The following is an 18,620-nucleotide window of genomic DNA, read 5'->3' as shown; positions in this document are numbered from 1 at the left end:
TGACATGACGCAGGACCACCCAGAACTGATCCAGCTTCCTGACATAATCCAAATGTGTACATCATAATTGCACCAATTTACAGTGCAGAAGAAACAGGGTGATTTTTTCATTTGCTAAAAATATTTATATCTCGTGTTTTCTTTTGAAGTTAAGTGGCAAAAATCATTTTTTTAAATATTAGAAGAAACAACAAAATGTTTGTCCTGAAAACCAAACAGCTAGAACCAGTAGTGATAAAAACACATTGGAAACAAATAGATTATGTCCTAGGTGTGATATGGTCAAGCAGTCTGTGGCCTGTAACCTATTGGTTAGTACCAGCTAGAATTCACCTTCTGAATTAGTTCTTGAATAGTGAGTCGACACATAGGTAAAGCTCAGTGATTCAGTGGGATTCCTGTAGCTGAGATTAATAATATAATTCAAGCTAGTGGCTTCCAGTTATGATGATCATATGTACTGTTGCTGAAGATCATCAGCACAACATGTCTGTTGTCTTTTTCTTTGTTTCTTTATTTAGTATCCAAACTCTCTTACACAAATTAGGCTAAAGGCAGTTCATGTCATGCTTGTGAGGTCCCAATGAATGTCTAGTTGGCGTCTGTGGGGAAAATCAGGATACTGCAATAAAGAAGCCTTTGGGCTGGTCAAGCAGGGCTCATTTCATTCTTACATTATGTGCAGTCCAGACTCTAAATGTCCAGAGCCTTCATAAACAGGAAGATCTTACATTATCTTGTTGTGACTAAATCTGCCCCTTCAAACAAACCATGATTTGTTAGCCAGCTATTTACCTAGGAGGCATATTTGGCTTATGTATTCTGATTTACTTAAACCATAGTTTGTCATTGCATTTGAACACAAAACCATAGCTTGCCTTTTATTTGTTTGTCTAGCTCTGCAGTCCGAAACAGAAGCAGATAAAAGGATCAGGAGAAAACATATTAAAACCAGAACAAAAATTGTATATTTGGTTAACTGTAAGATAATTTATGCTCTAGACAACAAACCACAATTAACGTAAACTGTGTAAAAACAGCTCACGGTCAAAATCCTGCTGGCTTATTACACCAGGAAAATTATTTTGGGCTAGGAAGTGGCATATTGGTAGCAGAGAGAGATGCCAGAGAGAACCTGAAGCTATGTGACATGGTAGAGTATGCCTCCACATCAGCATAGTGCTTGGGGCATCACAAAATCAAGGTTTGGTTTTTGGATTCTTTCCCCCTGAACGTTTTTGAGCTGCAAGTGGTTGAATCTGTGGATGCAGAACCGATGGATACGGAGAACTGATGTTATATCTTTTTGATGGGCATTTTTCTAATTGTTTTTGTCATTTCCCCCATCTGCTTCTCATGAAGATCTTCTCCTGACTTTCATTGGAAACAGAACATCAGATTAGACTGACAGTTCATCTGATTCAGAACTGATGAAGACCATTTCAAACCAAGGAATGCAACCAGGAAAATGGGCCCCCTGAAGGTTGTCGGTTCCAATATTTTCCATATTACCTATGTTCTTTCAAATTCCTTGCCCATTGCTTTGAAATAAAGTAACACAGAACTGTGAGAATCTTTGCAAAATCTCTTTGCAAAAATAGGGGGGAAAGAACAATATGTGGTGTCAATAAGAAGCAATACCCATCTTTAGGATCATTAATCATAATGCCTCGAACAGTCTGATAGCTACCTTGTCATTCTGCAGTTTGACAATGACTCTGCCTTGAAACTCTTGGCAGCCCTTTGGACCTTGGGGGATAATTTACTTCAGCTAGTCACTGATATATGCTAGTCTCATTTGGGCAAATCTAACACTGTCTGTTTTGTCCATAGCTCTTCATAAGGAAAAAAAAAGACTCACTTCTACATACATTTTACGGCAGGAGGGGAGAAAATTAGTCTATTCCTGTAGTAAACTGTGAATGCATGTACCAAGAGTTTTCAATGAGTAGCACTTCTAAGAATGAGTCCCATGATGCAGAAATGGAAAGAGTTCAAGGGGAAATGGAGTCTGTTTAGATTTCCTTAAACTCTACAATGCACCCAGGAGTAAAAAGGATTGGACTGGAAAGATGAGAGACAGGGGAATTATCATGGCAAGACGGATGAAAAGCATTGTGTACTATGACACTGGGTATTCATCCTTTGAAGAGAGGGCACAAGGAGTGGGCATGTTTTCGTTTCCATATCATTTCCCAAATGCAGAAAAATACCAAAAAAACAAAATGAAACAAAACAAAACAAAAACAGCCATGTTGTAAATTCAAGGAACCAAACCTGTAATTCTTGGCCTCTCTTTTCAGGTCCTGCTGACATTTCTACACCCCATTCTAGTTCTCATGCTGTTCTGAAATGGCTTTTTTCCTCTCTGTCCAATGACTTTGAAACTTGACTGAATGAGCTTCAAAATGCTATAGAATGCTCAAAGATCCAAACTAGAAATTATGAGATATGTATGCTCTGATTCTACCCTTTTCTCTTCCCATAACTAGATTTTATCAGATATACCTCAGCAATAAGACTTAGATAAGGCATGTGTATACCTTTCAATGATCCAGTCACAAAACTAAAGCTCACTAAATGCAAACATGGAAGTAAGGAAAAACATGAGCTAGGAAAATAGGTGTCTTTCACTACTTGATGGAGCATGTTTTCTTAAAAAGTAGTTTCTTGTCTTTAGTTCCATGGCAGAAAAGCAAAATATAAATGTCCCAGGATCAATCCCAAATATTATACACACACATTTTCAGCTAGTTTCTCTATGCATTTGAGATTCTTACATTACACCCCTGGTATTTTAAAATTACAGCAGGAATTTGCAATTTGGAAGAAAGTATCATGTAGAAAATTTATGAGGATTCAGATGAATTTGGTATGTGTGAAAGGGGCTATGCACAAAATGAGCTCTCACACTGATTTAACACAAGATAATTTTCTGCATGAATCGACCTTACATTTTCTGTAACAATAGCAAGTTATCACACGAGAATGGCTCTCTTTATTAGCATTATTAGCATTCATAAAACAAAACAAAACATAGGTTGTGTGGTTCCATTAGGTCTGGGAATAAGATTAATTGGATATAATTTGCCATGTACATACATTTGTGCATTCAATTACTGGGAAAACACAGTAATTTTATGCTTTGCAGTGAGAGGATGGCAAGCTGATAGAGGAAAGGCACTCTCCCCAGAAGTTTAAGAACTATAGCAAAGAACCTATGCCAATATTCTCAATCTAAAGGTAACAGAGGTAGTGACTACATTTTCATTTCTAGGCAGCTAAACAGATTCCAAACATAACCAATGCTAGTGTGGTTTCAGTCTACGGAATAACCCCAATTCTCACATAAGGAGAAAAGGAAATATTTTGCAACATAAGGATTTTGTAATGATAAATCAGACTTTGCTGGGGGGATTTTATCCAAAAAAGGGGAAAGCTTTGAACAATAAAGGAGATGGAAACTGATAAAATAATTAAAATTAATTTGCCTCAAGGTGTTTTACACTACAGTTATAGCACTTTGATGCCTCACCAACTGCCACAACCCATCCTATGGAATTCTTTGATTTGATGTTTTGTAAGCTATTTAAAATTCTTTGCCAGAGACCTATAATACCTTGCCAAACTAAAAACCTTAGGATTTCATAGGATGTAACCATTTGAGTTCTGATATCAAAGTACTGTGATTGTCTAGTGTGAAACAAACCTTAGTCACAACTAAGATAAGGAAAAATAAGGAAGAGAAGAACAAAAGCATGATGAGAGTCAACCATAAGTTTCATGTAGATGTCACCTGTCAACCTATGATGACCCCAATGCATTTCATAGGGCTTTCTTAGGCAAGGAATACTCGTAGGTTTTGTCATTTCCTTTCTTTGAAATGGACTTTACAGCACCTGGTATTCATTGTTAGTGTCCCATCCTAATACTAATCAGTGTTTAGCTTCCAAGATCAGATGGGATCTGCTTCCTTGGGGATATTTTGGGTATTTATTTAGGATGTTGTTGGGGGACACCTGCTCGACAGTGAACCATTGTCTTGTGGAGACTCTCAGGGTCCAGTATTGTCACCCATGTTGTTTAACATCTACATGAAGGTGCTGGGGGAGATCATCCAGAGTTTTGGAGTTCAATGTCATCTGTACTCAGATGACGTACAACTCTATTATTCCTTTTCACCTGCTGCTAAGAAGGCTGTTCAGGTCCTGAACCGGTGCTTGTTGGCTGTGATGGTTTGGATGAGGGTGAAAAAATTGAAACTGAATCCAGACAAGACAGAGGTACTCCTGGTCAGTTGAAAGGCCAAACAGGGTATAGGGTTACAGCCTGTGCTGGATGGGGTTACACTCCCTCTGAAGTCACAGATTCGAAGCTTGGGAGTTCTCCTGGATTCCTCACTGAGTCTGGAACCCCAGGTTTCGGAGGTGGCCAGGGGAGCTTTTGCACAATTAAAACTTGTGCACCAGTTGCGCCTGTACCTTGAGAAGCCAGACTTGGCCATGCTAGTCCACACTCTTATTACATCTCAAATAGATTACTGCAATGCACTCTACATGGGGTTGCCTTTGAAGACTGTTCGGAAGCTTCAAGTGGTCCAATGGGCAACAGCCAGGTTCCTTACTGGAGTGGCGTACAGGGAGCACACAACTCCTCTGTTGTGTCAGCTCCACTGGCTGCCAGTCTGCTACCGAGCGCAATTCAAAGTGCTGGCTTGAGCTTATAAAGCCCTAAGCAGTTCTGGTCCAGCTTACCTGTCTGAACATATCTCCCTTTATGAACTAGTTTGAGTGTTAAGATTGACCTGGGAGGTCCTGCTTTTGTTTCTGCCACCTTCGTAGGTGCGATTGGTGGGGATGAGAGACAGGGCCTTCTCGGTGGTGGCCCCTTGGTTGTGGAACTCCCTCCTCAGTGAGATCTTCCTGATTTTCAGGAAGAAACTCAAAACTTGGTTATGCACACAGGCGTTTGATGAGTGATAGTATTGCAGTATGAAGCAGATAAATGATGACAATGAGAATGGTGCAATGTTACTATCCTCAATGTTTTATGTGATGATGTTTTTATATATATAGTGTTTTAATTATTTAATGCACATTTATATGTTATTGATTTTAGTTAATGTTATGTATTGCTTTTATATGTATGTATACTGGCGACATTGAATTTTTGCCCTGTTGTACACCGCTCTGAATCTCTCTCAGGGTGAGAGAGAGCGGTATAGAAATGCAGTAAATAAATAAATAAATAACATTATGCCTTCATTCAATTCTATTGATATTTTCCCCTTTTTATTCATATCTTAGGTGAACTTGAGTGGAAATAAAGAGAGATAAAAAAATCAGTAGAATTAAATGGAGGCAGAATAATAGAATACAAAGTGAATGTAAGAGCAATGCAAATTTTCCCCTAACTGCGTGCTGTAAATTAAGGAAGAATTAACCCTTCCGCGTGGTTCATTAATTGGGAGATGGAAGATAAGGGCAGTACTCTGGGCACCTTTATCATTTCTACTGTGACTCATATTCCTCAGGTCATGCTACCTGTGACTGATGGAGGCAGGAGTTGAAAGTCCAAGAACATCTGGAAAATTACAGGTTCCCAGCCTAATGCTAAGACATAGTGAGAAAGTAGCCCTTGTCCAGAGGGATTGTAGGTAGTACAACAGAATGCAGGACAATCAGAAGTAACTGGCTTGCTTTTAATTAGGCAAGGGTGGTGCTTACCTCTTATCTGGAATGAGACCAAATGAGCCTACCACAGCCATAAAGGATATTGATTTGCCAGCTCCACACACCTGTGCTTTAAATAGAGAACAGATAAATACACCACTCTTAGGAGCGTACCCTTGGAACATATCCAGTATAATGATGCACAGCTAGCTGGAATGCCTGGCCAATCCAAACCCTTATCACATAAGCAAGAAACGGACCTCACAAGTATAACCATGATTCTATCCTCAAAAGAGTGCAAGAGGGGGGGAGAGCAAGGTACAAGAAAGAGGAAAGAAAATAGTGTGTCTCCTCTCTGTTCATTTCTGTTTTTATTTTCTATCTTTTAATAGAGCGATTTTTCAGAGTCACAGTGCAAACGTGATGCCCTTTGAACTGGCAATGATTTCCACAAGAAGGTTCAAGGCTTGTTTCCCTGTCTCCTATGGAAATCAATAGGGCTTCAAAGGGAGCCCAAGATTGGTGTGATTGCAGTCTAAAAGAACAGACAGAGAGAGAGAGGGAGAGAGAGAGAGAGAGAGAGAGAGAGCTTTCTCTTTCCACTCCCCATCCATACAGTAACTTGTCTGAGCTAGTCCAATTGCTGGAAGGAACAGATGCACCAAGTTCTGTGCTTGCTGGTTAGACACTCTAATCATTGCCTAAAGTGTGTCAGATTTAAATGTGAGAAAATGTGTGTGTGTGTGTGGGTGGGTGGGTTTGAAAAAATAAAAGAGAGGGGGGGAGACAGAGATTCAAGTTGTCTGAAGACTGTCTTAACACATATTTGGGGTCTGTAAGCTCTTATTGTGTCAATGAGTCCCAAAACGAGCCTCCAGAAAGGTAGTTAATGTTTTCTGCTAAGACCACACTGTCAAGAGCCACACCTCAAACTTCAGAAGATTTTTAATTTATTCTGACCCTGCAGCGTGTACTGTGTTAGAGCAGCAACATCATTAACATTGGCTTGTTTTGTTTTTCTTTTAATCATGCTACAGGGAAGGATTTTTAAAGTCTTCCTCTCTCCTTCTTTCCAGCCTGCAAACACAGTTTCAAAAAAAGAAAGGGGAAAGCAATTAATGAATGTAATCAGTTTTCTGTCATGTCTTGGATGAAAGTATGATGTTAGACTTAGCAGAGAGTATATATCCAAGATACAAAACTCAAGATTCATGCCATGGCAATTAAGGTGGTATCAAACTGTTCTCATTGCTCACTGTGGTTCCACTCTTGATTTTACTACGACTGGGGAAGTATCTTCCTGTATATTCCAGATCTTTTTCTTCTTAATCATAGAAACAAAGCAGCTATTATGTCTCATATACTTCCATAGTCAGTCTAGGCTGCTTACTTGGACCACCATCACTGTTGAAGTGTGTGTTTGCGTGTGTCAGGTTGGCATCCTTTCATTGGCTGCAGTCCAATGCCATTAGCAGTCCTTGCGTACAGTGTTTCCTGGCATAAAGATAAGTAATGGGGAAAGATGGGAAATTTAAATTCTGTTTAATATCTGTTGAATTAGACTAGTGATCAAGGCGCTGAAGCAATGACACATGCAACTGCAAACCATATACAGAGCTCAGAGATCTCCATGTAATGAACACATTCAGAACACTCTACTACTGATGAAAGGATGCTCACTTACTGATAGAGATCTGTGTATATATTAGCGCATGTTACATTGCACAAATGAAATTATTTCCCCCTGCTGTGTCTCCCAGTGTCTTAAGAGTCCAAATGTACACCCTTGCAAAATAGTAACTTCTAACGCAAATGGCCCTGATTAACAAATGAAAATTAAGAAGAATTAAGTGGCTGATTTGCAAAGTCCCCAACTTAAAAACCCTCACAAAACACACCTACTCAGCAATCAAGTGAAATATGAAGTATTCCTCATAAATAATTAAATCTGGATTTGTTTCTTTTGCTCATTCATTTTTCTAATGAATAACACAGACTTCATCATTGCCAACTTTTTTTGTTAATGCAAATTATTTTTTTTCCTCTGCTTAAAATGCCAGCCAGTCTAGTATTAAGCATTATTTTTAAAAAAAATTCAATGCAACGGTACCTTTAATAAAGTCTCATCTGAAAATAAAGGATCCTAAAAAGTTTGGCACAGTACAACATAAACTGAAGAATCCTTTTTAATTGCCTTGTAATGAGCCAGGAATAGAAATAGAGTCTGGACCTACTGGTTTCCTCTACCTTAATTACCTTAATACTTTACCATCATGACAATGTTAATAGCACTTTGATGCTTCACTGTCTTTATAGCTAAGCCATAGAAAATGTACTATACTTTATTGTACTATTTAACAACACATTTTAAAAACTATTTGGGAGGGCACATACTACTTCTTCTGTTTCATGATGATTGGGGTGGATTTTTAATATGACTGCAAAGCAATAGTAACCAAATGTAACTTACGCTGTCTTGATTTCAATGGTTTTGCCCAGTCTTGTTCATTTCCTGGAAGAATATGCTCTAATTGGTGGAGATCTACTGAAAATTGGGACCAACCCCCCTCCTTGTTTCTTTTCAAGTTTCAGGGGAACACATATTTTTGTCCACTGGGATGGGAGGTTTTTTTATTACTTTCTCCCACTCCTTTGCGGTATTGCTTCCTTTTACTAAGCTAGTAATGATTCATGTGTACAGACCAAAGTAATTAACAGTGATAGCAGTTCATCCATTCCTCCCTCCATAGCAATGTTTGTACAAATTGAAACAGTCTTGATTAATCCATGCCTCCAGCAATGAAGCTTTTAAACCAAAATGTATAGAACTTATTAATCCATGCAGACCTCTCCTGCAAAAAGAAAAACCCACAGAGTATTTTTGAAAATAGAAGATAAAATGGAAAGTATTTCTTGAACTCATTTTATATATGCCTGGCTCACAGAAATGGTAAAATGGGGGCAGATATAACACAGCCCACTGGATATTTGATAGTAACTCCCAGCATTCCTTAATGGTGGTTAGGGCAGATTGAAGCTCTAGTCAAAGAATATTTGGAGGACTTCATGACTACAACTTTACTACATTTCCTTATGAAGGATTATGACCCATTGATTTCAAAGTAGACATGCCTTGCAATGTACAGTCCAGTGACCTCTGTCTTCCAATAACAATTGATCTTTCTTTTTCAGAGAAATCATCAGGATAACATGGTGTGTCTGGGAGAATGTCGATGGCTTCACATGTTTCCATTCCTCATGGTAGGTAATTTAGATGTTAAACAAAGACAGCCATAACAGAAACTTCAGCTATGGGCATATGTTAAAATTTAACTTAGACCTAAATTATCTGCGCAGTATCTTCAGAGCTGGTCCTTATTGATCCGTTTTTTATTGTGTCAGAAGTGACTTGAGAACATTTTGCAAGTTGCTTCTGGTGCGAGAGAATTGGCCGTCTCCCAAGACGTTGCCCAGGGAACACCCAGATGAGTTACGTGGGAGGCTTCTCTCACGTCCTCGCAAGCTAGGGCTGACAGACAGGAGCTCACCATGTCTTGTGGATTCAAACCAGCAACCTTCAGGTCAGCAACCCAACCTACAGATTAGCAATTCAGCTGGCACAAGAGTTTAACCCATTGCGCCACCGCGATTTATTGATCCATGAAGTCATGTGTTCTAAGATGCAGTGATGGCCACCAACCAGGATTGCTCTTAAGGGGTCTAGTCAAATTTAATGAAGAATTGGTTAGTAGTCGACTATATAGTGGCCAGCATCATACAATGTGCAGGGAGAGTGTACAGCTCCACCTTGAATTTCCATGCACCTCTCAAAGCATTCAGAGCACACCACCACAGTCATTTACTGGACATGGACGTCAATAGAGTGTGGACAGGAGCCATTAGGGTTACACACACATAACTCATCAATAGGATTCAATAGGATTCTTCAGAAGGCTAGAAATTGCCCCAACATCTGCTTCATGAGGTTATTGCCTCTCTGCAGCCCATGCTAGGGCTGGCCTGATACTAATAAGAGTACTGCTGTTTGGTAAATCATATTGACAGAAATGGGCAATTAAATTGTATTTCCCTTTGGTGACAGGTATCACTTGTATATTCTGCTAATGCTGAATATTCTAACTGTGGTGAAAATGAGTACTACAACCAGACGACCGGGATGTGCCATGAGTGTCCACAATGTGAGCCAGGAGAAGAACCATACATGGTGAGTTTGTTACATACTGTACTTGTCATTTGGTGAAAAAAATGCTGTTGTTGTTGTTTATTCATTTAGTCGCTTCCGACTCTTCATGACCTCATGGACCAGCCCACGCCAGAGCTCCCTGTGAGCCATAGCCACCCCCAGCTCCTTCAAGGCCAAGCCGGTTACTTCAAGGATACCATCCATCCACCTTGGCCTTGGTCGGCTCCTCTTTCTTTTTCCTTCCATTTCCCCCAGCATCATTCTCTTCTCCAAGCTTTCCTGTCTTCTCATGATGTGGCCAAAGTACTTCATCTTTGCCTCTAATATCCTTCCCTTCAGTGAGTAGTTGGGCATTATCTCCTGGAGTATGGACTGGTTGGATCTTCTTACAGTTCAAGGCACTCTCAGAATTTTCCTCCAACACCACAGTTTAAAAGCATCTATCTTCCTTTACTCAGCCTTCCTTATGTTCCAGCTCTCTCATCCATAATATGAAATGTGCACCATGCAAAACAGTGATTACTGATAGTCCTTAGAATACTTAGACACTCTTCTAAAAATTCAATTTAAAAAAACAACCCAGGTCACTTTCTCTCCCTTTCGCCGCCCTAAGATTCAAATGGAGGACATTTTTTGCTATAAAACATACACAGTAAGCCATCTTACAGGAGAGGAGGGTCTGTACCACAGTGGTAGAGCACATGCTTTCAGGATCTGTTTCTGCCATTTTCATTTCAAAGAGTGATGTGATGGGAAAGTCCCTGGAAAGCTTGTTGGAGTGTCTCCAGATGGAAAGCTTTGAGCACCACATATCAAATACTTTCTTCTTCTTTATTTTTCTGAAAAGAAAGGGGTGGGGAGAACACAGCAAGGAAATGGTGGGAAACATAGGGAAGTTACAATGGAAGGTGACAGCATCTGGACCAGAGCTTAGGGAAGTTACTTTTGCAACTCCTAATTCCCCGAATCTGCTAGTCATATGAGCTGTGATTGTATTAGCAGGGAGATTCTAATAGTTGTACTTCAGCATTTTTCTAAGATGTTCTTTTTGCCCAAAGTTATCTTTAGGATGCCTCATCTTTACTTGTGAGAAGACTTCTTTACTGGATAATACAAAGAAATTCAATGCACGCAAAATTTCTGGTCTGGCAATCAAAAGGAGAGCAATACTTTCAATGCCTCCACTTATGAGGTGGGAATTTACTACCTGCAGAGTAATAAATGATAGGAGAACTATATAAGACCTTGAATGAGACATTTCCTCTGCTCCCAGGCAATTCTCAAAACATCTGTACTGAATCATGTGCCTGGGACTCCAACATACACTGCTGGACAAAGTGATTGTTCGTGCCATACAGGCTATCATTATTCTGAATTCCCCCACTCTCAAGAAAATGGCCACCACATGATTGTTATGAGGCAAGAAAACAGCCTTTATGTTCCAAATGGAATTTCAAAGCAGGTTGGCATAGACAAGAGCCAGGTCAGAATAATTTCCTTCCCCCTCCCTCCCTCCACAGCAATTTCCAAAAATTACAGACACTTTTATTTAGCCCACACTCTTGCTGTCCTGTTCAGCATTTACTATTTAATGGGGACCATATTTCAAACTGAACAGAGTTGAAAGTCCAACAACGTTAGCTCTGCGCTCTCCCATCTGAGCCATGATGGAAGCAATGGCCACTTTCAGCCCTCCTGCTCAGACCCCTTCTACACTGCCATGTAATCCAGATGATCAAAGCAGATAATCCACATTATCTGCTTTGAACTGGATTATTTGAGTTTACACTACCATATAATCCAGTTCAAAGTAGATAATTTGGATTTTATATGGCCTCATTGTAAGACACCAAGAGAGGGTTCACCAGTCTTCTCTCTACATCACATCTGTTCATTGCTAATTCATGTTTGGCATTGCCCATGAATCACAACAAATGGCAGAGGGGCCTAACAGCGTGTGTCTTTTTTTCTGTTCTCAATGTATGGAGATATGTGCAGTCTCTGTTGTAATGTAGCATGGTATAATGTTTTTTAAAAATTTATTAATTTGTCAAAGTTAGCTTATGTAGTGGGTATTTCTGCTTAGTTTTACCTATATGATGTTTTGGTTGTATTTTTATGTCATGTATTTTTGTTGTTAACCATTGTACGTTGCTTTGAATTCCACCCATGGGAGAAAAGTGGGATATAAATAAATAAATAAATAAATAAATAAATAATAGCTGCTTATGGCCTATCAAAAATGGGGGGAGTGTGAAGAAAAGAGGAGACACACCACTTAAAAAGAGGAGTGCCATTTGTGTGTGCAGCGGTACATTTAGAACAAATACTCTGATTTCAATGGAAATACAATACACGTTACCCTGGGATAAATTAGATGTCAACCACCATTACACAGAGCATCCAAAATAAAAAAATATTAAATTGGATCTTGTATCAGTTTATACCAACTAAGTAGTTAACTAAGTAGCTTCTCCCAGTCCAAGGTCCCCAAAGCTGACAGAGATATTATTGTCAGAATGGACCTCCCTCTCCTCAGTATGCTGGGAGTTGGATTACGATCATGGCAATAATGCTAATTTTTGTGAGTAAATAGTGATTGTGAATATGGAACAATTACTTAACTGTGTAACTGTTTCATGTTCATAATTGCGACGTACCGGTAGCTATGATTTGGACACTGTTGCCATGATCATATCACCCTCTCAGCTTACTTTATGAAGCATCAGCTGCATGGTGGGAAGGAGGTCAATTCTGCAAACAAATGAAACATGGTTGAATTATGTTTCCATCAGGTTTGTGGATTTTGTGGATCAGGCCAGGAGAAGTTACTTTGAAAAGTACAAGCTGATACAAGACTGTGACCAGAGCCGGCCCTAGGTATTTTTCAAGTGTAGGCAAACAGAATTTTGGCGCCCCCCCCCCCCAAACCAATAAAAGCATTGGATAAGTGAAAATGTTTGATAATAAGGAGGGATTAAGGAAAAGGCTATTAAACATCAAATTACATTAAGATTTTACAATTTAAGCAATAAAACATCATGTTTTACAACAAATCAACAGAAAAAGCAGTTCAATACATTGCGGAGGCAGGCCGCAGGAGACAGGAGTTGCCTCAATGGCGCCCCCCAACAAGATGGCGCCACAGGCAACTGCCTAGTTGGCCTGGTGGTTGAACCGCCTCTGACTGTGACCAGTAAGAATAAGTAATGGGGAAAATATGGTATTTCACTTTTCATGGCAACACAAATCTCCTCGATTTACTCAGTTGAAGAGAGAGTCAGGCCCTGAGACCTGGAAACCCTACAAGAAAGGAAAATCAAATTATCCCTCAAAATGGTCATGTTGGCTGGTGGAAGGTTTCTAGGGGCTAGAAGCCAGAAGGGTCTTTATTTATTTTTCAAGCTCTGCCTTAAAAGTTGCAGGAAGTAAGCTGCTCATGCCCAGTTTTGTTGAAATATTGTTTTAAAAAGTGACTCTTTGACCTGAGAGACTTGTTTCCTCCCACAGACATGTGGATATGGGACTAAAGATGAAGACTACGGCTGTGTTCCTTGTCCATCGGAAAAGTTTTCTAAAGGAGGTTATCAGATATGCAGGAGGCACAAGGATTGCGAGGGCTTCTTCCGGGCAACTGTTATGACACCTGGAGATCAAGAGAATGATGCAGAATGTGGGCCTTGTCTCCCCGGGTAAGATTTTAATTACAAGACTTTGGTATCTGCAAAAAATCACTTAGGCTAGAGGATGTACACACATTTGTCACTTTTGTGCTGCTGGCCACACTTGTTTCAGCATGCGATTAAGTGAATGATAATTAGCTCTAAATAAGTAATAGGCCTGCTTTAAGAAACATGTTTTAAATCAAAGAAAGTAGCAGATGCTTATTAAAGCAAATTAAATATGAAACAAGTGTCAGAATTTGAAGGAACGTTTTGGATGGCGGATGGAGGGGACAATAGAAAAAGAATTTATTCAAAAGGGAATTCCAGGACAAACTCCATCCCAAGTTTTTGAAATAAGACATTTTGTTAATAAAAATCAGTAAAACAGGAAATCAATATTATCATTGGTTCCTCTGAAATAAAGTGGAGTTAACATCCTGATTATACTCTGTCCCTGTTGATAGTCCAGTTAATCTTTAAACATTTCCGGTGGATTGCATTACTAGATCTTTATCTAAGGTGACATTAAATAAATCACTAGGAACTAGATCAATGAAATTTACTATTGTTTTCCCAATAAAAGTAAAGTATCTTTTACAAAAGAAAACTGCCTGCATCCAGAGGAAGTCAATTGCACTTCAAGCCCACAGAAATCAATATGAAAAGTTAATTATGCTTTAAATTAAGTCCCAGTGGTTTCAGTGGTAACTTAGCATCCTGCCAGTAATACTTTTACATTAACACAATATTACTCTACATATATGTTCTCCACACTTGGTAAAGCAGTGCTCCACTGCTGGAGGGGCATTGTTTTCTATACCATCATATCCTACCCACCTGTCTGAACAAGCTAGGATTGTATTTTTAGTTTGTATTCAAGCCAGTATTTATAACATTTGCCCGTATCAAACACTTCATAGTTTTAATTCTCGCAAAGCCATGTGCATTCTGTAAAAGGAACAGCAATTTGTGTCCTATCTGCAGAAAAATGGAATGGTTCTTTGGACCAATCATAGTGTTGGTACCAGGTTTGTTTTCCTACCCATGACAGAGCATGACTGAAGAATATAAGAGCAACAGAACTATTTCAGAGATCACCCTGTTGTAAGACAGCAGCTGTGTTGACACCTACTGGGTAAATCTGATGTAAAAGGATCCCAAGATGCTCTGTTGCAGGCTTGAGCATCCCAAAAGGCCTTTGGATATCCACACAGCCAACCAGGCTGTGGGCACATCAGGGCTACCACTGCTGCATTGCCTCCAGATAGACGCACCCATCCTTCTGGTGATGTCATTTCTGGTTCAGTTCCATGTGATTAGAATTGCAAGGTTTCCAACAAGCCTCTAGGAGGGAGCTGCTTGTAAGCAATGCTAACAAATGCCAAAACTAACAAAATTAAGTTTAACAGGGACAAATGCAAGACACTCCACTTAGGCAGAAAAAAATGAAATGAAAAGATATAGAATGGGGGACACCTGGCTTGACAGCAGTACATGTGAAAAAGATCTTGGAGTCCTTGTGGACAACAAGTTAAACAGGAGCCAACAATGTGATGTGGATTTATGCAGGCCAATGGGATTTTGACTTGCATAAATAGGAGTAGTGTCTAGATCCAGGGAAGTCGTGCTACCCCTCTATTCTGCCTTGGTCAGACCTGAAAGACTATGTTCAATTCTGGGCACTGCAATTGAAGGGAGATGTTGACAAGCTGGAATGTGTCCAGAGGAGGGCAACTCAAATGATCAAGGGTCTGGAGAACAAGCCCTATGAGGAGCGGCTTAAAGAGCTGGGCATGTTTAGCCTGAAGAGAATGCTGAGAGGAGACATGATGAGGGCCATGTATAAATATGTGAGGGGAAGTCATAGGGAGGAGGGAAGCTCTGGAGAAAATCCCATGTTCCACCGATGTAGACCTGGAATGCAGAAATAGTGCTGTAAGTTATAAATACCCCCAAATAAATAAATAAATAAATAAATATTTTTAAATGCTTGAATAACTATTTGTATAAGGCAGTGGAAGAGAAACCATTTCTAGCCCCCCCCAAAAAAAGAGTAGATAAAGGCATACATGAGGTTTTAAAAGCAACTATTTTTATCTCACATGCTAATTAATTACTTCTCAACCCCATTGAATGGCAACAGACTGAGTTATATTGTTTTGTATTTCTGTCACAGTTACTACATGTTAGAAAACCGGCCCCGGAATATCTATGGGATGGTTTGCTACTCATGCTCGCTGGCACCTCCAAACACCAAAGAATGTAAGTGCTCCATTCAGTTTTCCATTCTGTTTCTGAAACTGTTCCATCTGCTTCTCTCCTTTTCTTCCTCATGTACCAGGTTTGCTTAGACTTCTCAGGGTCAGTCTGTATACTAAAGGCATCCTTGAGTTCATATGTTTTTTTTGTACAAAGTTCTGTGTAACACTGACAAAGTTACAATGGTCTTTTAAAAATTTTGAAACTCCACTTCTTCCAAAAAGATTATCCTAGGTAGTGTACATCATATTCTAAAAATACATATTGAGTACAGTAATAAAGTAGCTTCTTTTCGTATTACATACAAAAGGGCACCTGGTGGCGCAGCATGTTAAAGCGATGAGCTGCTGAACTTGCGGACCGAAAAGTTGCAGGTTCGAATCTAGGGTGCAGAGTGAGCGCCCGCTATTAGCCCCAGCTTCTGCCAACCAAGCAGTTCAAAAACATGCAAATGTGAGCAGATCAATAGGGAACACTCCGACGGGAAGGTAACAATACTCCATGCAGTCATGCCAGCCACATGACCTTGGAGGTGTTTATGTACAATACTGGCTCTTCGGCTTAGAAATGGGGATGAGCACCAACCCCTAGAGTTGGACATGACTGGACTTAATGTTAGGGGAAAATCTTTACCTTTACCTACAGATGGTCAAAATTGAAAACTCCTATTGGTAATCATTATATTTTAGCCATCAACTTTCAAAGCCTAACATGCAGGCATTTCCATATGTGGTAACATGCCTTTCAGCTCCTCTGCACAGATATTTATAGGAAAATAAGATAAAAGTAATTAACAAATGGCTGTCAAACTAGAAAAATGTTGTTGGAACTGAGATCCACATGTGTAACTCAACTAGGAAGAAAGCTGGCCTTTTGACTGACATAGATGTACACTGCTCCTCTACCCCTTATTCTCCACCAACAAATAAAGGTCCATATTGGGAGCCTGTAGTGCAGTGGTTCTCAACCTGGGGTCCCCAGATGTTTTTGGCCTACAACTCCCAGAAATCCCAGCCAGTTCACCAGCTGTTAGGATTCTGGGAGTTGAACACCAAAAACTTCTGGGACCCCAGGTTGAGAACAACTGCTGTAGTGAGTTGTGCGGTGAGATGTGTCATAATTCTAGCTGTGATGTATATTACAACACATCTCTGCACCTTCCAGCCTTTCACAGATGAAAACAGGATATCTGTAGCTAAATGAAATCTCACTGTGGTCAAAATGTGATAATAGAATCATAGGACACCCATCTATACTGCCCTATAATGCAGTTTGAAACTGCATTATGTGCTCTGTGTGGACTCATATATTGCAATTCAGTGTAGTTAAACTGCATGATGACATTGTAGATGGTGCTGTAGAGATGGGAGAAGAAGAATAGATTAATTAGGAGAGGATGTTGCAGGTTTTGCCTCAACCTACTGAAAAGAGAAATATTCCACTATTTGTGGAAATTCTGTTTCACTATTTTTTTACCCTCACTGAGGCCCCTTCTACACTGCCACATAATTCAGATTATCTGCTTTGAACTGGATTATATGAGTCTACACTGCCATTTAATCCAGCTCAAAGCAGATAATCTGGATTTTATATGGCAGTGTAGAAGGGGCCTCAAGCTGGTTCTACACTGCTATATAAAATCTAGACTATCTGCTTTGAACTGGATTATATGGTGGTGTAGACTCATATAATCCAGTTCATAACAAATAATGTAGATCATATGTTTTGATAATCTGAATTATATGACAATGTAGATCCATCCTGAGTTAATGAAGTTCAAACCACTTATGCAAACTATTTTCACAATTTTAGTACAGTTGGCAGCAATTGAAGTAAGCTGAGGACAAAGGAATAAAGTGAGAAAGAGCTAAAGAAATTGGAACATTTTCAAAACAGCTGAAAAGCAGGACAACAGGGCTGTTCTTGCCAAAGTGGGGCAGCTAGAGGGATGCATCTCCCAGTCCAGGATATCTGCTATTGTGTGTCATGGCATATAAATGCATCTCTAAATGTGGCTAACAGCAAAACAAAACTGATTTGCTTAATATCTTGAATTACGATGGATGGAACAAGACAAGTGTAGTAGCTTGCTTGAAATAAACAAGCTACAGCCTGCTAGATGATCAAGAGGCAAATGATATGCCACATTGTTTGCCTGGATTAATTGAAATGCAGTGTAATGGGATGAGGAGGAGGGGAGAAGGAGGGAGAGGAAACAGACTGCTATTGACCTGTTGCAACATGTAACAATGGTGTGAGATCCCAGCTCTCTTAAGTCTTATCTTCCATTGGAGTGTGTGAAACCGCACAAGGTTGATGGGTTGTCAAACAGATGAGCCAAAGCCCAGACTGAAAGGTTTATACCACCGAATAATGGAAATCATTGACCAATAAACACTGTAAAACATCAGGCATAAGCTCATGTTGAAAAGCAGTGGGAAAGGATAACAGTGGTTTTAACTATTCCATGGACCTTTTTGGCCTGTGTGGCACAGATCAGTCTGGACTTGATGCTCTCACTTTGTCAACAAGGCATTCATTGCTGTCAAAGTGGATGACACTAACCCCTGCTAATGTTTAATTGGTGTCATAGGCCCCTTCAACACAGCATAAAAAATCCACATTGAACTGGATTATATGGCAGTGTGGACTCAGATAATCCAGTTCAAAGTAGATATTGTGGATTATCTGCCTTGATGTTCTGGGTTGTATGGCTGTGTGGAAGGGCCCGTAGTGGTAGGGACAAAAAACTCAGAACTTTTGGAGGCTGTAGTTTAGACCCAGAGCAAACTGAGAAACTCAAGTGGGTTGGAGAAATGA

The 18,620-nt window shown here is 39.8% G+C and overlaps 1 protein-coding gene across 1 annotated transcript in view; it reads left to right on the top strand.

Annotated features, from left to right (window-relative positions):
- Positions 1-18,620, top strand: part of edar (ectodysplasin A receptor) — a 67,473-nt gene that overhangs the window by 34,455 nt on the left and 14,398 nt on the right. The window contains exons 2-5 of the mRNA XM_003218761.4: positions 8,865-8,933; positions 9,775-9,897; positions 13,387-13,568; positions 15,718-15,803. Of these exons, the coding sequence (XP_003218809.2) occupies positions 8,865-8,933; positions 9,775-9,897; positions 13,387-13,568; positions 15,718-15,803 (460 nt within the window). The remainder of the gene's footprint in view (positions 1-8,864; positions 8,934-9,774; positions 9,898-13,386; positions 13,569-15,717; positions 15,804-18,620) is intronic.

The sequence above is a fragment of the Anolis carolinensis genome, chromosome 3 (genome assembly GCF_035594765.1).
Source record: "Anolis carolinensis isolate JA03-04 chromosome 3, rAnoCar3.1.pri, whole genome shotgun sequence".
NCBI classification, from domain to species: domain Eukaryota; kingdom Metazoa; phylum Chordata; class Lepidosauria; order Squamata; family Dactyloidae; genus Anolis; species Anolis carolinensis.
This window is presented reverse-complemented; position numbering and strand designations above follow the sequence as displayed.